This window comes from Lactuca saligna, chromosome 2 (assembly GCF_052625555.1).
Source record: "Lactuca saligna cultivar CGN05327 chromosome 2, ASM5262555v1, whole genome shotgun sequence".
In the NCBI taxonomy this organism is placed as follows: domain Eukaryota; kingdom Viridiplantae; phylum Streptophyta; class Magnoliopsida; order Asterales; family Asteraceae; genus Lactuca; species Lactuca saligna.
In genome coordinates, this window is record NC_136418.1 from 137083965 (window position 1) to 137109565 (window position 25601).

A 25601-nucleotide genomic window follows, 5' to 3' on the forward strand; every position below is an offset into this window, starting at 1 on the left:
TGTGGATCTATGAGATGAGCCAAGGTCTTAACTGTTTAAGACCAAATGAGTGAGAATGAGGAAACTAGAGAGTACGTTGGGCGTAAATCTAGTACACGCGGCGTACGGGTTGCGCATCCCCGATGTCGGCATGGCAGCCAAGTACGTGTAGCGTAGAGATCGAGTATGCACAACATACTCCCTGCCTTTGACTTTCATTGATTTTTAGGGTTTGGTCAAGTTGTGAACTATTGAGCCTATGGAGGGATAAAATGGTCTTTTACCCTTTTGTGAGTGTAGAAGGGTGAGTCTAGCTTCTTGAGGACCAAATTAATTAGGGATAATTATTATATGATGGGCGGAGGCTAGACTGGTGGGTAGAGTTCGAGATTTCTGAGTGCGAGGTTTTCATTGCTTGCTTATGAGGTGAGTCTTCTCACTATACTTACCTTGAGTGGTAATTTATGTGTGACCAGAGGGTCTTATGTGTATGTGCTATGTATTGAGATATCCTGTTATTTGTTCTGTGATATGCTTACTATGTATTATATTGAGTTGCTGAGTTGAGGGACCAGAGGGTCCACCTGAGTTGTGGGACTGGAGGGTCCCACTGAGACACATCGACTGGAGGGTCCTACAGAGTTTTAGCCTCGAGTGGAAAATTTGTTGTATGTGGTATTTTGGGGAACTCACTAAGCTTTATGCTTACCGTGTTATGTGTTATATGTTTCATGTAGTTCTGAGGATCGCGGCAAGGCACGAGCATGATTGTACACACTGGCGAGAGATTGTTTTTATGATTCTGGGATTGTGTTTTCTTTTGTTGACATTTGAGACATATGTGATTTTGGGAATTATGAAATGAGATATTTTGTGTTTTAAAAATGAGAAAAATTGTTTGAAAATTTACGTCGTTACAATGGAGTGGAACTTGATGAGTTCCTTATTATTTTGTATTGATGTAATTCTTATTTTCTTGCTATGGATTTATTGATGCTTAATGGTAACACACCATGTTTTAATTTATATAGGTTTTGTGGGATCGGTTTTTGTTAAATGTGGGTTAATACCCGAATGTTTTTAAAACCATAGCATGAAAAAGGTTTTGAAAAAATTGGGGTGTTAGATAAACCTTTCTAAGACCTCTTATGGACATGTGCAACGAAAACACATGTACAACAGTTTAACAAAGGCATGGAAGAGCTAAAGAAACTGAACAATGATTGTTATGAGTGGATTAAGATGATACCACCTCAGCACTGGTCTAGGTCACATTTCACTGGGATAACCTGCATTATGTCTTCGTGATTTTATGTTGTGTATTATTCTAAGCTTACTGAGTTAGGACCGGAGGGTCCATCCGAGTTGTGGGACCGGAGGGTTCCACTGAGACACATTGATCGGAGGGTCTTATCTGAGTATAGCCATGAGAGGCTAATGAGCTATGTGTGGTATTTTGGGGAACTCACTAAGCTTCCTGCTTACCGTGTTATGTGATATGTGTTTCAGGTACTTTCCAGGATATCGGGAAGGCACCGACTCGATTGTACACACCGATTTCGAGATCATGTGGATTTTGGGATAGTGATAATTTTTGTGTGGAGTTGTGTTGACACTTGAACAATTATGTTTTTGAGAAATATATTATGAGTTTTTATGTGTTTTAAAAATGAAAATTTTGTTTGAAAATTTACGGTGTTACATTTTGTTACCAAATTCACCATAATTTTTTGACCAAATATTAGCAATATATTACCAAAATATTATTAAATTCACAAACACTTAATCAAAATACATTCCAAAAACACTTCAAATTCACAGACAACAACCAACTACATGGATCATTAGAAATACTTCAAAGTCAAAATAAATTCCAGAAAGACATAAACATCCTACATAGCATACTAGTTGAATATTCTGAAACACTACAACTTGTAAATAATTATTCCAATGAACACCCAACTTAAAAACATGATCATCTTTAGCAGCCGATTCTCAACTTCAACTTTGTTCTTAGCCTTCAACAACCCTGGAAATATCTTAGTACATCGTCTACATCCTTCATCATTAACCCATCTAATAAACTTACATTTAGGTCCCTGTAAAGTTCAAATCCAACCAACTTACGATCACCATCACACAAAAGCTTGAGTTAGAAAGAATCAAAACGACCTTACCTTCTTTATGCATCCATAAAACTTTCTTCCGGGGTAGTCTTTAGTCTACGAAGTTAGTATAACACTAGGTTGCCCGTAATTACATTTCACCATTGCTGATTTTTTACTTGTATGAAAGAGATTAAAGAAAGAGGAGATGAACTGAGAAAACGAATGTAGATGAAGAAAATGTGATGCTTCTTATGACTGATCTAGGGTTTTTGAAGGGGATGAATAAGTAAAAGGATGAAAATACCCCCAACATGCAAGGCATGTGGGGGTTTTAACTCTAAAATCAAACAACATGTTAGATTAGAGACCAGGTGTGTAATAAATCAAACAATTAAGGATCGGCAAGGTTAGAAAATGGAGTTAGGGACTAGCCACGTAACAAACACCAAACCATAGGGACCATTCGTGTAATTTGTTTCAAAATTTAGGTGAGTATTTAATTCCAAAAACTGTTAAAACGGCACCCACTTTGAAAAAAAAAACCAAATTTTAGTTTTCTATTTCAAGAAACATTCAGTTACAGAAACTTCTGAGTTTGAGGATTTCCATCCCGTGAATCTTTGAAAAGTTCCTATGTCAAGAAAACCACTGTTCAAAGAACCCCCAAAGCCTCTGGGATCGTTCCGTTATTTTTCTCATATCGATGACGGAGGAGACGAATGGACTCCGGCGACCACCGCTGTCGTCTTCGGCGGAACCAACGCCCGCCGAGTACACAGGAAAAAGAGGGCCACCATTTCTCGAATTCATTGCAATCATGATGTGGCTTGGCACTCTTCATTTTCTCGCTTTTCTCGTCGTGGCTTCCTTCGTATTGCTTCCTCTTTCCAATTTCCTCATGTTAATCACCTCTCCTTTTTTCTTTCCCTGTAATCGTGTCTCCATCAATCATGGGTTTAGGTTTTAACCACAATCTCATTCAATTTCCATCTTTTCTTCTGTAATTTTTAATTTTCAGGGTAATTGCAATGCTTCTGGTGCTTACATTCATCCCCATTAACGACAACTGTAAATGGGGCTTAGCCTTAGCCAGGTTGATTATTTCCCTTTCTCCCAATTCGTATTCCATTGACATAAAAAACCAAAACCCCATTACTATCATCTACTCAAAGTCGATGCAATTCAAATTTCCCATCAATTTCAGGTTCATATTCAAGCATGTTGGTGGTTATTTTCCCGCCACTATATACGTCGAGGATATCAAAGCTTTCGATCCTGATAGGGCTTATGGTAAAAATGCTTTCTTTTTGGCAATCTCGGGTTTTAATCAACAAGAATCGATCTAAAACTAAGATAATTGTCCTTTGTTATTTGTTAATACAGTTTTTGGGTTTGAGCCACATTCAGTTTGGCCTATGGGAGCTGGAATACTAGCAAATCTTACTTCTTTCATGCCTATTAAAAAAGTCAAGATCCTTGCAAGTAGTGCTGTAAGACTTTTTTACCCTTGATGCTTTTAAAGTTTGAATTTTGTATGCTTTAAATATTCATATTATTATGAAGTTATGATAAAAACGAATCAGGTGTTTCGTACCCCTTTGATAAGACATTTATGGACATGGCTGAAAGTGTCATCAGTAACAAAGAAAAACTTCATCTCTCTTTTGAAAAATGGGTGTAGTTGCATAGTGATCCCAGGTGGAGTACAAGAGACGTTTTTTATGAAACATGATTATGAGGTTTGCACTTTGCATATTCCCTTTTGTTATTTAAATGTTCATAAGATGAACAAAAACAAAGATGATTGAATAGATTAATTAAGTCTAAGTTATTTATTAATAAATAATAAAAAATAGGTTGCGTTTCTAAAAACAAGGAAAGGATTCATACGCCTTGCAATGGAAAACGATGCTCCTGTGGTTCCTGTTTTTGCCTTTGGCCAGGTATTTATTTACATGTCTTAATTGATTCAGCCATATTGTCAACTTTTCATTCCCAAAACTAAAACATGTCTTAATTCATTCAGTCGTATGTTTACAAGTGGGCGAAGCCACAAGGGAAGTTCTTCTTAAAACTCTCTCGAGCCATTAAGTTCACGCCTATGATCTTCTGGGGGGCATTCTGGTAATTATCAACCCAATCCATCATCATCATCATCATCATCATCATCATCATCATCATCATCATCATCATCATCACTCACACTTTTTTATTGTTTGGAGGTCTTTTGTACCCTTTCGGAGACCAATGCTTATGGTGATTGGAAAACCAATCCATTTCAAGAAAAATACTACACCTACCATGGAAGAGGTATTAAAATTCAAGTTATTAAATATATATATATATATATATATATATATATATATATATATATATATATATATATATATATATATATATATATATATATATATATATATATATCATCAACCCTCTCTAATTTTATTGATTAAAATATTTTTCTAATTTTGGTTTTTATAAATTTTGTAGGTTTCGGTAGTACATGGTCAGTTTTTGGAAGCACTTCAAAGTCTATTCGATAGGCATAAAGAACGAGCTGGATATCCTAATCTTGAGCTACAAATAATATGACCTAATGCATCATCATCAAAAAAGAAAAAAAATTTATTAGTCAGAAATTATTTGATTATTCTAAAGAGTAAAGACATTCAATATTATTATTTATTTGTGTTATTGTTACCTTAAGTAAGTAACTTTAAGTAGCATGTGTTTGGTTTGTAATTTGTAAATAATAATTTAGTTTATTGGAGAAAGTGATGCAATTTTGTTATTTATTATTTGTTATTTAGACTTACAATGTCCAAAATTCCAAATGGGCTTGAATGTATTTGATTAAAAAAAAAAAGGGCCCTATTTGCATTTACTTGTGTGGACTTAAATGCTATGGATCTGGTCGCAAGAGGGGTCGAACGTGCTTTTCATGTAAGTGGAGGGTTCAATATGTAAATATCTTTGCAAAGTTTCTGTGCAAGATCACCACTCGCCACGCGTCTATTAGCGGCGGGAAGGAGCCAGGAATAAATGCACTTCACCAGTTGTTCACTGCCATTACTCTTGATTTGGGATAACAAATTTAACACACAAGAGAAAATAATTTCGTTCGATTGATTTTGGGAGTTTCAAGGTCTTGGAAGCTCGATTTCGACAGGTAATTCTTTAATTCAATTGTTATGATTGTAGGGTTTGAATGTGGTCGGAGAAAGGGTAGTTTGGTCATAAAAACCTGATTTTCCAGTGGTTGTCTCACCACATTCTACCACCCCGCCGCCTCCAGTGAGCCCTAATTATGGCTCTACATGGCGATGGTGGCCATTGTCGGCCAACAATTGGTGGAGGTGGATGTGCTTACTTATATGGTTGCAACCGGGTCTTGGGTCTTCCGACCTAAAATTATATAATTTCTGAATCTCTCTAAAATTATAAGATAAGATTTTTGAAAAGAGTTATGTTAAAATACATTTGCTTGGATTAGATTCAAATTTCTAAGTTTTTTTTTTTTTTTTTTTTTTTTTTTTTTTTTTTTTTTTTAATAAATTGACAGGTGTCCTAAAAAGTAAAATTGATAATGTAGCTTTTTAAAGAGTGTTTGGGATTGTGGTTGGAAGGAGCTATATCTTGTTTAAATAAAATGAAAAGACCTTATTGACTTAAATTATAAGGAATTCTAACTTATTTAAAACAACTTATAATTGATCTAAACCAATTTAACATATTGATCTTATTTTAGTTAGTTCTATATGATATGATTAATTATTTGTAACATGATTGTGGTTGTACCGTATTGATCTTATTTTAATTAATCCTATGCTATATTTAATTATTTGTAATATGATTGTGGTTGTTTTGGTACATGTCTTTTATTTGTTTTCTATTACTTTTCATATATCAAGGATTCAAGTCTAACCATATATACACACAAAATAGTAGTATTTAGAAAATTCATTTGAGCCAATGTTAAAGTTTGAGGAATATATAATATGTGGTAGTTGTTAGGAATAGAGGTAAGAAGCCAAATATTGGTATTTTTTCGTGTTGATATTTTCATCAATATGTATTGAACCATATTATTATTTGAAAATTTCAATTTAAAATGAAAATTTGAGATAATCTCTCAGGTTCCACTAGGTTTTAGTCACAAAAATAGACCACAATGGTTTTGGATAAGTATGTATTGCGTTAATGTTCATAAGAGTGTTCCAAATTAGCAAAATACGAGCATATATACTCATTTATCTGAAAATTGGATAAGAACAACAAATTTTGTAGTTTGTGCAATCATAAAACTGTTTTGTTCTGAACTTAGCATGTTTATTCGACTTTGTACCAAAAATATTTTTTTTCCAATACATTCCAACTCCAAGATCTTATAGAGCTTTTAGGATATTTCCCTTTGACTCCTTTCATCGTGTTATGTATCAAAGTCACCTTATATATAAATGCAATGCAAACTTTGTTCCACATAACTTTTATTAGATTATAGTTTGAATCCTCGTTTGACACTCGTAGTAACTCCAGGTACATGTAATGACATGCGACACTAAAGTCACCAACAACAGTCTGGATTATTGTTTTTAGTTTTGCAATAAATCCTTACGAGAGTCATATTAAACATTTTGTTTAGCTTCGATTTTACAAGATGACCCTTCTCCGTCATATTTATATATTTATAAAAAGTTACCAACATACCTATATGTCAAAATATTATTCTAAATGATAACAAATAGGTTGTTACAAAATATTATTCTAAATGATAACAAATAGGTTGTTATATTTAAAAATAAATGAATAAGTCAATAATATATAAGGATATGTTTTTGGTTATATTATATATATATATATATATATATATATATATATATATATATATATATATATATATATATATATATATATATAATTTTCAAACAAATAACTAACAACTTATTAACTTATTCATTTTGTTACCGTAAGTATAATTTTTTCAAAAAAACTATGTGTTCGTAGTGCATAACTGAATAGACACTTTTGAAAAAAAGAAAAAAACATTAGTTTAAATAAAAAAGTAATAAGCAAAATCTCAAACACTCCCAAATGTATCATCAGTTTTCTTTATTGCTATATTATAGATTTATAATTAAGTAACGAGTTTTTAAGACATGATCCCCAAAATAGTCAGGATTTCAATAAAATAACTAATGTATTACTTTATAACGAGTCTGTGTGAAGTTATTGCAACATATCCCCCGACCCCCATCACAAGAAAAGCTGTTTTTTTTTTTTTTTTTTTTTTTTTTAATGACATTATTATAAAATGGTTTATATTATTGTTAAATTGTTAAAAGCCATAGCAAATATGTTCATATAATCATATCATTACGAAATTATCATACTATTACAAAATATATAAATTCTTCATCGAATTTATTTCTTCGTTGTCAAGTTTTCTTTATGGAACAATTTCTAATGGAATCGTTGCAAAACAAGTGATTATTTTTGTAAAAAGTAAAAAATATATATACATATTGATAAACTTACATTATAATGTTAGTTGAATATTTTACTTAATGTTGAAGTTCATTTTAAAATTTGATTCTAAAAGTAGTTTGATATAGGAATAAAAACTAAAACTACACTTATTAATAGTGGGCAGTGGCTACCCTATCATCATCTATAAGTTTTTGCAAAATAAATATTATATAAGATTTGTTAAGTTAACCCAAATCTGAAATATCTAGTTTGCAGCATGAACATGGGTTCCCTAGTTTCCTTGAAGTTCACAATATCTATCTTATCTCAAAATTAAAATTAAAATAAAAAACAAGAATAGAATAAGATATTAAAGAGTTGAAACTTTAGGTACCATTAGGATCTACACTCATAAACTAGAAGGACTAAACATGCAAATGTTTCAAAATCACACTTTTGTTTTAGTTGCTTCATATTGTTTTCGCTTGCTTCATAGTTCATATTTTAACCACGTTTACAACTCCCAAAGCTTTCGGGACTGTTCACCCGCCATTTTCCCCATGTCCGATATGGAGGAGAGGAACGGAATCCTGAAACCACCGCCGCCGTCGGCGGCGCCGGCGGAGTTCACAGCAAAAATGGTTTCACCAATTCATACGTTCTTTGCAATGATAATATGGCTAGGATCTGTTCATCTTATCGTTTTTCTCAACGTTGCTTCCTTCTTATTGCTCCCTCTTCATAAATACTTCATGTAAGTTTTGTTTAATGTGTTTAAAAGATAATTTAGTTTGATTTTCATCTTGATTTTGTAATTTTTCTTTTTCTTTTTCAGGGTATTGGGAATACTTGTGGTGCTTATGTTCATACCTATTGATGAGAACAGTAAATGGGGCATATCTGTAGCCAGGTATTGATTTTGCAAGTTCGATGTAGTAATTTTTGAATCAAATTTGAGTTAAAAGTGCTTTAGATAAAAAGTTGCTGCATTCAATTTTTTACATGTTAAAAATAGAATAAAAGTTTTAAAAAGTTATCTAGATCTAAGAAGTAAGAACACTCTTTGATAACTGGGATGCTTGGTTATTTTCTTAATGATAACTAAGATTGAATATAAAATGAAGAATGAAGAACTTATAAGTTTCTTAAACTAGAAGTTTGTGTTGATGAATAGATAAAGTTGGTTTGTGAAGTTATTTTAGTATGTTTCTCTTTGTTCAGATTACTAAAAAAAAAGCTTTTCATTATCAATGCTACATATATATGTTTTGGAATTTGAAAGTATTTTAGTATGTTCATGTAGTCTTTTCAGCCCCAAAAGGAGTAGCTTTGTATCCTTTTTATAGATCCGCTAAAAATCATTTGTTAATTGGTATATATATTCTATCAAGTGGATTCTTTTCATGAGAAAGGAATTGTTTACATCATTACAAAGTTTCTCTTTTTGAGATGTGATAGTGGTATACCACTTACTCTTGATAGAAAGTAAGGGGTTGTATAAAGAAGGAATTTATTTATTTATTTTACCGAATGAAAGAGTTTAAATATGAAAAATAATCATTTTACCCTTCTATTTAAAAGTAATTTCGAATAATAATTGATTGTTTATTTGAGAACCATCACAAGTTTGACAACAATTGTTTGTTGACAATAACATTGTGCTTTCATTTTTTTTTTTTTTTAAATTTATAATCTTAACCAAAATTATCCACAATGGGATATGCCCAAACTCAAAAGATTAATTGGATGTAAAGAGCTTACAAACAAAGATAAATAATATAAATTTTACACTAGTTACATAATATAATTTCGCCATTTCGATATGAACGACATTAAATAATTTTTAAAATTTTTTTTCAATGGTTACATGATATTTTTATACGATGTGAATATATGTCGATGTTTTTTTAGTTCGGCTAATTGGCAACAATGCAAAAACAAGGTCTTAATGCATAAAGACATCTTTCTCTCCCTTAACCCATTAATCCCATCGCTTTATATCAAGTCTAAAAGAAACATCACTATATATTAAGCTACATTAAGTCCAGTAAGTCAAAATGGAAAACAACACTCAAGTCCATGATACAACTTTTGGAATTCGAACTACCAATTGTGATAATTTAATTTCTTTGAATTTAATTATAGCAATATCCATCAACTAATTAAGTAGCATTTCATTAATACTTCCCATCAATTTAAGGTACGTATACAAGCATGTGATTGGTTATTTTCCCGCTACTCTATACGTTGAGGATATCAAAGCTTTCGATCCTGATCAAGCTTATGGTAATTTTAACATAACTATCATACATGCTTCATAAAGTCTATAAAAAATAGTCAAAATATGAGACAAAAATTATGTTTCTTTTAACTGCAGTTTTTGGGTATGAGCCCCATTCAGTTTGGCCCATTGGATGTGGAATACTATCAGAACATACAGGTTTCATGCCTATAAAGAAAGTCAAAATCCTTGCAAGTACAGCTGTAAGACCTGCTACCCTTTTTCATCTTTTAAAATTGTGAATATATAGCTCCATATTAAATATTAATATTAAGAGAAAAATATAAATCTAGCAACTTTGGCTTAAGAGTAGTCACAAATTGAAATTAGCCCAATAATAGTCACCACAAAATATTAATCTATCCAATAATATTAAAATTTTATTAAATCAGGTTTTTTACACGCCATTTCTGAGGCATTTATGGACATGGATGGGATTGTCGGCAGCAACAAGAAAAAACTTTTCATCTCTTTTAAAATCAGGGTGTAGTTGCATAGTCATCCCAGGTGGAGTACAAGAGGCATTTCACTTGAACCATGACTCCGAGGTTTCTTTTTCATCATTTTATATAATATTTATGTAATTTGTAATATTCCACTTGATGAAAAAATTAACATGGGTTTAAGTTAAACTTATTTATTTTTTTATATCTATAGGTTGCCTTTTTAAAGGCAAGAAAAGGATTCGTACGCCTTGCAATGGAGACCAATTCCCCTTTGGTTCCTGTTTTTGCCTTTGGCCAGGTATTTTTTTAATTTCAACCCAAGAATTTATATCAAATATCAAATATTAGGTATCTTTATATCAAATATCGCATGATATATACTTCTCATAATCCCTATATATGATTACAACATGCATGTCTTATATATCTACTGCAGTCCTATGTTTACAACTGGTGGAAGCCACGCGGACAATTCTTTCTCAAACTCTCTCGAGCTATTAAGTTCACACCAATTGTCTTTTGGGGTACCTTTTGGTATGTTCAAAACATATCATTCTACATTTAAAGACAACCTTATTATCATCAAGTTATAGTTTTTGGTGGGTGTTTATATAAATTCTATATGCAGGTCTCCTATACCCTTCAGGCGACCAGTTGTTGTGGTAGTTGGTAAACCAATATATTTCAAGAAAAGTTGTACACCCACCATAGATGAGGTATTCAAGTTATTAATCTCATAACAATGTTTGAGTACATGAAATATAATTCTGATTTGATTTTTATATTTTGTAGGTTTGTGAGGTACATAGTCAGTTTGTGGAAGCACTGCAAAATTTATTTGATACACATAAAGCACGTGCTGGTTATCCTGATCTTGAGCTAAGAATGATGTGATACATGCTGCATTTGTGTATTTTTATGTGTTCTTGTTTATGTCAAGATTAGTTCTTACCCATTAGATAGAAGCAGGTTAAAGAATAAAGTTATGAAGGAATTAAATTATGAGGAAATTGGTTGGAACACAATAAATTATTATGTTGTACAATTTGTTTCCAAAAATCATTGGTTGGCTTTTGGATCATCCGATTTAGCAAAATAATGTTAGTGCGTTACCTTAATTAGTGGTGACAAATCTTGATTTTGAAACAGTAACTAATGAATATGCACAATTTGCATATAGTGTATTCTAAGCCGCAATTAGGTGTGCATGTCTCGAGCGCGGTGATTGTTATTGTACTTTTTGTAAAATCATTAAAAGATAGTTATTAGTCACTTTCATATATTTATACATGTAAGACCCTGAAAATGTGGATACACTTGTACAAAGTTTGTAAGTGAATAAGCACACTCATTTTGATAAGAATCTGAAGTGACAAAGTTGTACTTTGTATGTAAGGATATACTAGGAACTAAGCCATTGGATGGTTTTAGTGCTTTGGAAAGATTACAAACCATTTTAGATTGTATGTTTGTACACTTATGTCATCTTTTGGCAAAAGTTGAAAATACAACATTTTAATGTACTTGTCAACAAATAATTCGTTGAACATTGGATTTAAAAGTGAAATCCTAAAGTTGAATGATGTGTGACAAAAAAATATTATTTCTAAATTAAATAGGATACTTGGTGATCCAGCCGGTAGCATCCGGTCATCATCAGATTTCTTGAACTCTTCTCCGTTTTCCAAACATATCAACATATGTCGATATCTTATGCTTAAAAAATTTGAAAAGTAAAAAATCTTGTAATATAGTTCTCAACATAAAAGGATGAGCCTGGTCTGTTTATCTATACGCATTGACTTAATTCACTCCTAACCTCCCGTAAAGAACACATAATGGTACATGACTTGTTGGTCTCACAAGTCTTGCCTTTATTCACATCTATTAGGCTCGAGTCCTAGTAAAATATGGAAGTGGAAGAAAATAAAAAGAAATGGAAGGAAATAGAGAAATTTATATGTTCCCAATATCATTTTTTTTTTAAAATTGAAGAGAAGAGAAAGGAAGATACATGTTTAATTTCTCTCCTAATATTTCTCCAAAAATGGAAGAATTTGGAAGGAAAAAAAATCGTCTGGTGATGTATATTTGCAATATTTACCAACTTATCTTTCTAGCAGGTGTATATATATATATATATATATATATATATATATATATATATATATATATATATATATATATATATATATATATATATATATATATATATATATATATATATATTGAAAAATCAATCTAATAGACACGCAAGGAAGACAAATAATATTGAGAATTATATGTCGATTAGTTGCGAATAATAGATATAATTATTATTATCATATTTACCAAGTTTCGTCCAATACCAGATAAGAAAGGTAGAAGAAGACTCACCTGTTGTTGGACGAAATTAAACTCAAGACAGAAAAAATAAAACCAACCCGTCGACGGCTAATGTTGAACTTCAGATAACTGCACGGATCGGACTTCTGTCCTTAAAGGTTTTTACTTTGCTTCTACTGGCTGTTAGCAACAGAGTAAAACCTCAGGATTTAATGCAGATCTATCAATCTTCCAACAACACTTGAAATCGATAAACGCAAAGCGAATATGCGGAAACGGAAGAAAAAACGCAGAGAGTGGTAGAGAGCTCTAAATTTCGTGAGAGTGTCAAATGGCTCCTAGGGAGAAATATTTATAGGTATCGAAACCCTAGAAGGCATGAAACTGGCCCACATAGGCCTGCCCTAGAAACCCTACGACGACGACTTGCTCTCCAAGCAAGCCGTTTCCTAAGAATGCCCCTCCACGAAGTCAACGACGATCAACCATTTGACCGGATTGGGCAAATCGGCTTGACCCAAACTCGTCAAAAATAAAAGCTCCTCAGCTCCCAGTGAACGATGCGTCGTGCGAAGTGCCAAGTGTGTCTAAATCGTGCCATTTTGCGCACTCACGGTGTCGGCTAGTGCTAGGCTAGAGTAGGCACGCACGTGGGCTAGGCCCATTCCTTTGATCCACTAAAGCCTTTGAAGGCCTATCAAGGGAATAGGCTTATAAACCCACAAAAGTTTCTTCCCCCCATCAATGTGGGATACTCAGGAAATTTCCAACTTGCAATTCCTTTATATATATATATATATATATATATATATATATATATATATATATATATATATATATATATATATATATATATATATATAAAGTTCCAACAATCCCCTACCAAGTTGGAAAGTTTCCTCTCACTTAGACAGATGATGTCACTTTGGTGTCACGAAGATTAAACACTAGTTTAATGATAACAAACAAGAAGAGACCGATTCAATGGTATCCTTATATGTTTAAACCATGAACCTTAATGACCTCTCCAGTTTACCCTCACACATCACATGTCATCTTTGTGTTCTCCCTGCGCGCTAATATGGCCATGCGCTATAAACCCTTTTCATAATCCTTTAGAAGATAAACCACTAATCTTCACTTGAGGCGACACCACCTCTAGATCATATAAGCAAAGTTTTACAACATATTCGTTGCTTAGATGTCTCCATAACTTTTTTAAGAGTCGTAACTCAACCTCATTCTCGGCAACGACGTACTATCCTACCTCACATGGATCTATCAATAATGATAGTACCTTCTATCGTTAGTGACTTCGGTGTTACCCTTTAAACTTGAGAACTAGGAGCACTAATGTCAAGTTGGGCTTCCATCACTAAGCGATTCTATTGTGGTTTTAGACCCATGAATCTTGTGGTAGATATAACCAAATCTGTCGTCAGAGGTTTGGTAAACGAATCTGCCAAGTTCCTACATGTCTTGACATAGACAACCTTGATGGTACCACTTTCAATTAGTTGTCTCACAAAATTGTGTCGCAGACCTACATGTCTCGACTTTCCATTATATACCGCATTATATACTTTAGACAGTGTGGCCTCACTGTCACAGTACATGGGTATTGAAGGTATTGGAATATCCCACAAACGAATATCCATAAGTAGATCTCGAATCCATTCTGCCTCTTTGCTTGCTGCTGCTAAGGCAATCAGCTCTGCTTCCATCGTTGAATGAGCTATGCATGTTTGTTTCTTGCTTGCCCAAGAAATAGCACTACCAGCTAGAGTATAAATCCAACCACTTGTGGATTTTGAGTCACTAGTGTGATCAATCCAACTGGCATCAGAATAACCTTCAAGTATTCCATTAGATGACGAATACGTCAACGCAAAAGTACTTGTCCTTTTCAGGTATCCTAATACTATACCCACTGCCTTCCAGTGCTCCATCCCTGGATTAACAATATATTGACTCAGTTTGCTTACAGCGAATGTGATGTCAGGTCAAGTGCAATGAGTAGCATACATCATGCTTCCAACTGCACTAGCATATTCTAGTTGAGCCACAACTCGACCAAAATTCACCTTAAGTTTCACACTTGAATCAAAAGGAGTGTTGAATTCCTTAATGTTCAAATGTTGAAACTTTGTCAGAATTTTCTTTATGTAATGAGATTGACTTAGAGAAATCTGACCACCTGTCCTTTTCACCTTGATACCAAGAATTGTATCAACTTCTCCAAGATCTTTCATCTTAAGGTTCGAGGATAGGTATTTCTTCATCTCAAGAATACCTTCTAGGTGAGTCCCAATGATCAACATATCATCAACATAAAGGCATATAACTACTATGTAACCGGATGTATGTTTAGAATAAATACACCTGTCAGTACTATTGTGCTGAAAACCAAAAGCAGTCATAGTGGTGTCAAATCTCTCATGACACTGTTTAGGAGCTTGTTTCAACCCATACAAGGATTTAACAAGTCTACACACTTTGTTTTCCTATCCAGGTATCACGAAAACTTCAGGTTGCTCCAAGTAAATCTCCTCCTTTAGATAAACATTTAGAAAGGCTATCTTTACATCCATTTGATGAATGTACAATCTTTTCAAAGCTGATATTGCTATGAGAGTTCTAATATAACTAATCCTAGAAACTGGGGCATAGGTATCAGAATAATCGATACCTTCTCGCTGCATATAGTCCTTAGCAACTAGTCTTGCAGATATGGATCCATCTGGATGATACTTTCTCTTGAATATCCACTTGGATCCTATGGGTTTTCTCCCCTTGGGTAGATCAGCTACCTCCCAATTTCCATTACCCATGATTGAATCCATTTCGTCATTGATGGATTCCTTCCACAAAGGAGCATCTCGAGACGTCATGGCTTCAGTAAAGGTCTTAGGATCATCATCCAAATTAATGGCAAAGATGACCTCTCTTGTCACTTTATTTTGTGTTCCTTCGACCAAATAAGAATAGAAATCGTCTCCAAAAATTTTCTCTATTCTAGCCCTAGTACTTCTCCTTGGTTCCTCTACAATAGGAGGAGGTGGGAGTGTTTCTCGAGAAGTACTTGTAGGTGCTGTATGACTGGAGTTTTCTTCATCCCTAGAAAACTTGTCCTTAAAGAATTCCACAACAACACCTGATTCAATATTTAATAACCGATAAGCCTTGCCATTGTGAGCATATCCAATAAATATACTCTTATTAGCCCGTGCTCCCAATTTGGTTCGCTTAGGATCGGGAGTTCGATAATAAGAAACATACCCCACACTTTCAAATAGTCTAGGTTAGGATTTCTACCTTTCCATAACTCATAAGGGCTTGTAGGAATCACACGACTAGTAATCCTATTATAAACATCACAAGCAGTCAATAGTGCTTCCCCCCACATATTGTTTGGTTGACCCGATTGGTTCAACATACAGTTGACCATCTCACAAAGGGTTCAATTCTTTCTTTCAGTCAAACCATTCTGTTGGGGAGTATATGGTGAAGTTATCTCATGTTTGATTCCATTCTCTTCATAGAATGTGTAAAACTCTTGGTTGAAATATTCCCCACCTCTATCCGAGCGAAGAATTTTGATGTGTCTTTCAAGTTGATTTTTGACCTCAGCCTTATATCGCTTAAATGCATCAAAAGCTTCATCTTTTGATCTCAGCAAATAAACATGTAGATATCGACTGAAGTCATCACAAAATGTGATGAAATACCTTTTTCCTCCTTGAGTAAGGATTTCGTTTAATTCACATATATCAGAATGAATCAACTTAAGCAATGATGTGTTTCTCTTAACTGATGGAAATGGTTTCTTAGTGAACTTTGATTTCACACATGTTTCACATTTTTCAAAATCTTTTGTGTCATATTTTAACATTCCTTTAGTTTGCATTTTTTCAATGTTTTTAATATTAGTATGAGCTAAACGTTTATGCCATAAAGAAATTGAACACATAAAATAAATAGAAAAGTTCACTTCATTCACCAATTACATCATTTTCAACACTTGACACACTAGCAACACTAGAACTAACACTCTCAAAACTAGGACCACTCACACTACCCTCATCACTAAGGCACAAACGATACATCCCTGAACAATTGTTCGCCCTCCCAACATATCTTCTGCTTTTAGTGATCACAATTTTGCCTCTTTCAAGCACCATCTTGAACCCACCCTTGTCAAACTTGTACGTAGAAACCAACCCTTTCGAGATAGTATGAACATGAAGAACATCTCGAAGGGTTACCCATTCACCACATGTGAACTTCACACGAACATCACCTCTTCCTAGAACCTTAACTTTGTGACCTTCAACACAAATGACGACCGTCCCATGTGGCATTGGGCAGTAAGTATGAAAGTTCTCTCGTTGCCCATAAACATGCACGGTGGATCTAGTGTCCACGAACCATCCTTGAGCACAGATTGCTCGGGTAAGGGAGGAGATCATAAAAATCTCTCCTAGGTTCACACTTGCCACCATATCAGTCACCTGCTCGACTGCATGTGCAAGTCTGAGATGGAATGTAACTTCTTCTTGTGTTTGAGGATTATCCTCATGGTAAGATACCAATCAGTGAAGTTTACACCATTATGTTTGCTCTTCTTGAGGAGAGATAGAAGTGACAAATTGTTTACAAATGTTATGATCATCTATAAAAGAATTATAAACCAATATTTTAGGTTGCCTAAGCTCATAAAATCCTATTATTAGTTCAGGAACCAACATGTTAGGAACAAAAACCTAGTTTTTCCTTATAACAATATAGTTTTTTTGCTAGCATTTTTAAATGACGTAGTAATGATCAATTTGGTCTTGTTTCAAAGCATATTTATGTAGTGAAAGCTATGATTGTAATCTAATCATAATATTAAGGTGATCAATTTGGTCTTGTTTCAAAGCATATTTATGTAGTGAAAACTATGATTGTAATATAATCATAATATTAAGGTGATCCAATTGTAGGGAGCTCATTTCCAAGGGGATCATGTTACCTTCCAAACTTGTGGGAACTTATTTATAAAGGGATAATGTTACCTTCCCTTTTTTATTCGCTAAAAAGAGTAGAGGGCTAATTTTCATCTCGAGGTGCTCCATTTGATTAAAAATACGTTGTTGTTGTTGTTTTTTTATTCATCATCAAGACAAATGAGTATTTGAAATTGTAAAAATACATGCATAAAAGCATTAAATACACATAATTGTGATCATTCAATCAAATAAAAATAGGTACAATTTATGTGTGTTCACACTAATTGTATTATACATTTCATAAAATGATTTAGGGATGATTGTGAAATAAAGGCATGCAAGTTATATCCAAATACCAAATTAAATAGTTATATAAATCTAAAACTATTTAACTATATAGAATTACACATACTACATTAGAGTTAGACCTTATGCATAGTTGTAATCATATGATGTTAAACTCAACTTAGCAACGAAAAGAATAATGATCTTGGTTGGAGAAAGGATCTTCTAGTTGTATCAGAACTTAAACATGGTTGTATAAACACCTACATTTTAAACACATATCTGATAATGCATTCATACATTTACATATACTGGATGTCATGATCTTCAATGTTCAACCACGTTTGTAAAACTCTTTGGGCTATTAAGGCCACACCTATCATCATATTATGTGTTTCCTCTTGTTATGTTCAACTAGGTTTGTAAACGAACTAAACGACCACTAATCGTGTTTGTGTTTGTTCCTTTAAGAATAACCTTGTTCATGTTCATCAATTTTTGTTTGTTAAGATGCTAAATGAACTTAACTAAAGTAACATAAATGAACATAAGTAAGCATACAAGAACCGTGTAAAAACACTATAAAGTATATGATTTTTAAGAGCGAAAAAAGTAGCTGTGGAAGGTACAACTTTTATAGGTACATAGTGACGACATGTTGTTGCTATAGAGTTTGAAATTTGGATAAAAAAATAGATGAGTGTGTTGGTTCCATGTAAAAGGGGAGAGTGAACAAACAAATTAGATCAATGTGAAAAATTGATGGTTTTAGATTCTAGTGTGTTAAACAGTACACAAGGGAAGTTGTTTACTAGTGGACATAGGTTAGGGAACTATGGGAACACAAAGGCAGGGATGGTGGGTTATAATAATAGGTAGCATGATGATGGAAAAGGAAAATGAAGGTGCTATTTTATGACATTGCAAACAGAACGAGAAGATAAGGGTTAGTAGTAGTGTAACATCCCATTTTCGAGGATGTTTTTCAAATCATTTATTGGGAATTATTAGTTCAAAAGAAGTAGACAGACAAGGCAGAATGAGATGTTATTTATTGCAATCATCGAAATTGGAGATTTAAGTGGTTCTCTCGACGATGCGGCGTGGTGGAGTGATCGTTGTTGCCCAGTGTCGACCCTTGGGATAATGACATATCCTTGGTAAATAGGCCTATTGAAGGAGCTATAAAACTTAGAGTTCGTCATTTTTAGCCTCCACAACCTCCAGGATATCCCTTGAGAGAAACTGTGACAACCCGAAAAATTTTAGCCGGTAAAGCACTGTTAAGCATAAAACACAAAATTTCAATAAAATACATTTTAGCCTTAGGTATCTAACTGAAAGTCGTTGATATCATTAAACCGTAAATGTACATAAAAAGAACGTCCAAATCTAACTTCGTATGAGGAAGTTATGATTTTTCTAAGTTTCAGATATAGCAGTAGACAACTAAAAGCTCGAAATAGAGATCGAGCAACTTTTAGCCAATGCAACCTAAACAAGAATTGAAGATCTCGATAATAGTAGTACAATGATAAAAACACAGACTAAAACGAACGTTGGATGAAGAAGTTATGAATTTTTAACGGACTTTTATAGTCCCGACCTGTTAAAAATAGAATACTAAAAATAAAGTCAAAATTAGCTGACGGAGTCTAAACGAAAGTTGTAGAGCATAATCTCACCTATGCATGGATATAAAGAATGTCAAAATCGAAGCTCGTATGCGAGAGATATGAATTTTTGAAGTTTGGGACACGAATCCCCACCCTGTCAGAGGACTCACGACGTGAGCCACTCCATGCTCACGATGTGAGCCAGGGATGGATAGGATTTCCAGCATTGGACTGTCAGAAGTCGATTCAGCAGGTGGATAGGATCGACCTCACGACGTGAGCCACCCCATGCTCACGACATGAGCTCCAAAATCACTCCCTATAAATAGAAACCCAAGGTCTCGGGTTTAGGCTACTCAATTCTACTCTCCTTTCCACTTTTACTCTGTGTTAAGCATCCTGAGACTACCCGATGCCCCGGTTACATGTACAAGCCCTGACGGAAGCTTGAAGTCCTGATGTTCCCAAGAAACTTGCGCCTTTCCAGTCGAAGTGCTGCCCGCATGAAGCTCGTTTCTTCACCTGAAATCCCGTAGTTACGTCAAGAAAGATCATTCCTAGAAACGAAACGCTTCCCGGTTCACTCTTACCAAGTGAGTTCATACCCCTGTAATCAATCTTTTGAATGTTTTAATTGCTTTTAGGGGGGGGGGGGGTGGAATACAAGTTGAACACAATGATAATTGTATAATTGTTATATGTGATAACTATCATATTCAAAGGGTTTCTTACACTGTATAAGTGATCAAAACTATTTCAAAAACTCTTTTAAAGTTATGATACTTTATTGTTTATAAAACACCGTTTTTAAAGTATGAGCATAACTGGATAGATAATTGAGTCTTTTCTACAAATCAGAAACAGTTCAAAACAAACATACTAGTAAACTATAATAGGTATAGTTTAATGGTTAAGTACATACTATGACTAGGAGATGGAGGAACATACTATAAAGAGAAACAGGGAGGAACATGCTATAAAGAGAAATAGCGAGGAATATATTATAAAGAGAAACAGTGAGGAACATACAATATACTTAAACAGAAGAACAAATCATGATTTACGAACTTATACTAATTATTCCCAGTAACCTAGGAAGGGAACATATCATTAACTCATTGTTCTAAACAAAAGATGATAATAAAAAGGGTATAAGGTTATATATATGGTGCATCTACAAAATGCCATGATTTATATATATATATATATATATATATATATATATATATATATATATATATATATATATATATATATATATATATATATATATATGGGGTACATCTACAAAGTACCGGGTTTATTTATAAAGGGCACATCTACAAAGTACCAGACAATAATAAATAAAACACATAAATATATACAAAAACTCACAACAGTATCGACAAAGGCGCTTAGAGTACAGGATTTCATCACTTCTAGTAGTCATCCTAACAAGTTGAACAACGCCACATAACTTCCTAGTAACATGAACATTCAGTAAAAGGGGGCCTATAATGCTAACTTAATGATTCCTCGGTAGATACATCAGGGATATATATTAATCGGGTCCGGCAGACAGTAGGATGTGTGCTTTCTGCTTCATTTCCTGTTCCTTGTTTAGTTGTGGGCTTAGAGAAGATTCACCCAGTCTACTATCTATTCAATCTTAGCTATATATATATATATATATATATATATATATATATATATATATATATATATATATATATATTCCGTATAGACCAAGTAATCATAAGGAGTACTAGGTATAGGTCAGGTCATAGTATACAAATTCAATACACCGTTTTCAATTACAAAAACATACTTTTTAGATAGAACATTTAGTAGGCTAAACTAGAAACTTATCAGTAAAATGGTTTAATCCATTTTATTAAACCAGTATAACTTAAAGGACATTTAGTGGTTAATTCTATAATACCTTGGTTTATACATCAGGGTCATATGGAATTAATATTCGATAGACAGTTGGATGTGTGCTTTCCGCCTTACTTTTGGTTCTTTGTTTGGTTGTGGGCTTAGGGCAGATTAACCCATTTAACTGTCCATTCGATATTAAATTATATATAACTTGTATCAACTAAGTGATTATAGAAGGAACTATTGTGGTTACTATTTTTACTAAAGGAAATATATAATTTTCTTAAAGAATGTTTTCATCAAATATAAGAACTATTACAGTTAACTCTGTAAGTACCAAATGTATACACTAGGGTTATATATAGTGAAGATCTAACAAACAATGAGATGTGTGACTTCCGCCTCATTCCCTGTTCCTTGTTTGGTTGTGGGCTTAGGGCAGATTCACACAATCAGTTGTCTATTTACTCTAAATTATATATAACTTGTATCCATTTAGTACTCATAGAGGGAATTGTAGAGTCATTTTTACTCTCATTTATCACATCAGAAGATATAGGATTTTCTGAAGGAACAGGCGAGCTTTTTTAGAAAGAACTTTCAACTTACTTTACATCACTAAAATACTTATGAACTCACCAGCTTAAATGTTGATCTACTCTTTTAAAATAACTTGTATTCTCAGGAGAATAGTGGATAGGTACGCGCGCTGGGATTCAGAAGATGAAGTGTAGTAGCTTCATGTCTTGTTTTTTCATTTACTTTTGGATTCAATCTTTTGTGAATCACTAGGTTGTAAACACTTTAATAATAATACAATGGGTGTTTGTTAGTATGATTACTATGATACATGTGTTGTGATACTAAACACGACGTACTCTGCCCCCGAACGTTTCCGCCGTTCCGGTTTGGGTGTGTGATAGAAACTGAAGGTTTGTGTCGATGAGATAAACTTCAAGTATTAACAACATTTGTAAAACTAATCTAAGCAAAAGAATAAACAGAATGTAACATAGAAGCTCTCCGAATTGTTCTTTCAAAAAGAAATGGTTTTGTCTTCACCAAGAAGACGCGTTTGTCACTAAGATGATTGATACAAAGCCACGATCACAACATTGGGGTTTGACCTAATGTTGTATATATACTAATCTATACATGTATATCCCACGATTTAAGGGATTACGTCTATTCTATACTAAGAATCGATCTTATCACAAAGATACCAGATTTGTGATCTATTCTATACTTATCTATATCATTAGCAAATATACAAAAGATTACAGTCGGATAACTGTACCGGAACGTCCAATTTTCACAATAAAAAATTCTCATTTTATTTAACTAAATCTTCCCAATTATAAACAAGTTATAGAGAAAATAGTTTATTCCAAATACATTTATTAAAAACCAGAGTAATATTAAAGCGCGAAATCTTCATTGTTGTTGATGAATGTGTACAGTCACGCATTCGCCTTCCCACGATAACTGATGATACCTAAAACAATAAACAATTGGGTAAGCACAAAGCTTAGTAAGTTTCCGCCAAAATATCCTGTCCGATAAACATACAAGCATGCAACAGGTCCACTCAGCCATCGAGCTAGAATTCCCAGGCTTTGTTGGCCTACCGCCTCAACCCAATCGCTCCTCCCAAGCCTCCGTTCCTACGGCTTACAAGCATTTCACACTGGGTATCTTGGCCTACAACACAAAGCAGGACCGCCTCAACCCACTACTACCATATGTCGACATATAAAAATCAGGATCAAGTAGGCACATAATACAGGCAAACAACAATCATACAACTCACTACCATATACTAGTTTTCTTACAACATACAATCCTGCTACCAACTAACCTCCATGAAATGCATAATCATAAGTACCCAGAGGTGAGATAGCCACCCGAACAGATGATCCTACTCTAAAGCCACATCCAAACGAGGAACATGAAAGAAAGCCTAGATCAAGAGTTCTCAGGCTATCCTACATGACTACATATAGTCCCTAGGGAACTCCATTAGATGATAACCATCAAGTACAGATAAACATATAGTTCTAAGATCACTATTGCATAACAACATTATATATACCAGGATACCGATCTAACAGATCATTACAACATAGCAACATTCTATATACCAGGATATCAATCTAACATTTCACTACAACATAACAACATACTAAATATAAAAAATACATGGAATGCATAACCGTATATAATTAGAGATGAGATAGGCATCCAGACAGGTGATGCTACTCTAGAACCACAACCAAACATGGAACAGTTAAAAGATCCTTGATCAATAGTCCTTGGTCTATCCTAGATGACTATATACACTCCTTAAGGCATCTAACTACTCGTCCTAAGTATTGTCTCGCAGTCCCTAATTTCTTATTTCTTAAAATCACAAAATGATTTAACGCATATGAATGTGTCCAAATAATCACAAAAATTTCCCTAGACTCTACTAGGACTTCTTCCATGTGTATCTTTAATCATCAATTCTGCTTCAACTCGGTTAGTGGAGGAAATGCCAGATGATAGGATATCTTCATGGATTATACCAGAAATCTTTATTTTTGTAAATCGAAAGTGTACTTCTCCCATACTAGACGTATTATTTATTAGACACATTCTAAAGACAAGATACCTCTCTTACGGTATCTTCCGATAGGTATCATTCACTATCATTAGGTTTCTTATTTCCTCTATTTGGTTAGTCTGGTACGATTCCTTATCATGACGTTCCATACACCGTAATAGTTGCTCAAGATGAGAAATTTAAGATATAGAAGGTTTAGACGCACAATCCTCCTTATTACTATGATAAGTTACATGTCAATTCTAATACTATAATTAAACGTTTAGAAATCTGAACACATAAAATTTTCAGATCTGGTCGGTAATAGACCATAGATCTGATCAATGATAACATCATAAAGCATATAATGCATCTTATAGCATAAATCATTTAGCAAATAAAAGCAATTTAGGCATCGTCCCTAAACAAGCTATTGCTCGTGTCTATTTAGGCATAGTAGACACTCATCTCACGATCATCTTTTAGCATTCCAAGTTTAAGTCTAGAAATTTCCTAAAATTCCTAGTTCTCTTAAACCAATGCTCTGATACCAACTGTGACATCGCCAAATTCACATTTATTTTAAAAATTTTATTTGTGCTTATTTGACAATTAGAGTATTCGTTTTAAAGAATAATATTGCGGAATTGGTTCCCATAAAACATGATAAATATATTATCATATCATTTCTGAAGAAATGTATTTTATTTATATTAAAACTTTTGGATGTCATCGTCAATACAGAAACATAAGCATAAATAGACCTTACATTCATTTACACTAGTGATTTACATCTCCTTTAATCTCTAAGTGTAATGTAGGTTCGTATCGATATCTATGATACAAATAAAATGAGTGGGTCAAGTTGAGAAACCTGGTGAGTACATAAGGATTTCAATCCCACAATGTTATATATATATATATATATATATATATATATACATATATATATATATATATATATATATATATATATATATATATATGATGGGTTTTGGTCATAAGACATCATATGTGCTCATACAAACCCTAATGCTTGGATCTAGGTTTCTCTATTGTACGTGCTTTGAATCCAAGACTATAAACCCTAATTCTAGTATATAGAAATCGATATTAACATATAATTAGGTTTAAGATATTACCTTGATTGTTATGTAGCAATAACAATCCCAAATCTCCTTGATTTGACTTTGGAATGCTTAGAGTCACAAGTGTCACTCCTCTAATGGCTTACAAACACCAAGAGCAAATGGAGAAGGTATAAAGAGAGAGGAGAGAGGTTAGAATTAGTCCTTAGGACTTCTTGAGAACAAGTACACGAATTCTAAGGCCTTAGGGTCTTTATATAGGTGTAGAGATAGGGTTTCAGTCATTATCCTTATCTAGTTGCTTATCCACAAAGCAACCATAAGATAAGCCTTGAAAACCATTATCCTTTATCTTTTGGACGATTTCAAGGATCCTTATCTCCTTGAAACCGTTCAACCCATATTTAGGATAACCCTTACCATATTTTGTAACTATCACATAATTACAATTCAACCCCTCTAGTTTAATTAATTACACTTGATCACAAAATTAATTCCTAATTAATTATTGACCAATATTAATTAAGCAAATATGATTTCTCCTTTAATATATTATTCTTATAACATATTAA

The 25601-nt window shown here is 33.5% G+C and overlaps 2 protein-coding genes across 3 annotated transcripts; both read left to right on the forward strand.

The window, feature by feature from the left end:
- Window positions 1–2629: 2629 nt before the first annotated feature.
- On the forward strand, window positions 2630–4861 carry LOC145029115 (diacylglycerol O-acyltransferase 2D-like). The gene is made up of 9 exons (XM_078977736.1): window positions 2630–2987; window positions 3106–3180; window positions 3292–3377; window positions 3471–3577; window positions 3671–3826; window positions 3944–4030; window positions 4114–4211; window positions 4310–4397; window positions 4578–4861. The coding sequence occupies exons 1-9, from the start codon at window positions 2791–2793 to the stop codon at window positions 4677–4679; spliced, it is 996 nt and encodes a 331-aa protein (XP_078833862.1). The 5' UTR covers window positions 2630–2790; the 3' UTR covers window positions 4680–4861.
- A 240-nt stretch (window positions 4862–5101) lies between these two features.
- LOC145031748 (diacylglycerol O-acyltransferase 2D-like) lies at window positions 5102–11361 on the forward strand. Of its 2 annotated transcripts, none has more exons than XM_078980360.1 (10): window positions 5102–5256; window positions 8083–8307; window positions 8389–8463; window positions 9754–9839; window positions 9931–10037; window positions 10227–10382; window positions 10492–10578; window positions 10717–10814; window positions 10909–10996; window positions 11073–11361. In XM_078980360.1, the coding sequence occupies exons 2-10, from the start codon at window positions 8114–8116 to the stop codon at window positions 11172–11174; spliced, it is 993 nt and encodes a 330-aa protein (XP_078836486.1). In that variant the 5' UTR covers window positions 5102–5256; window positions 8083–8113; the 3' UTR covers window positions 11175–11361. The 2 variants fall into 2 exon arrangements, with proteins under 2 accessions (XP_078836486.1, XP_078836487.1); XM_078980361.1 differs by having other exon boundaries at window positions 5124–5256; window positions 8050–8307.
- The last annotated feature ends 14240 nt before the right edge of the window (window positions 11362–25601 follow it).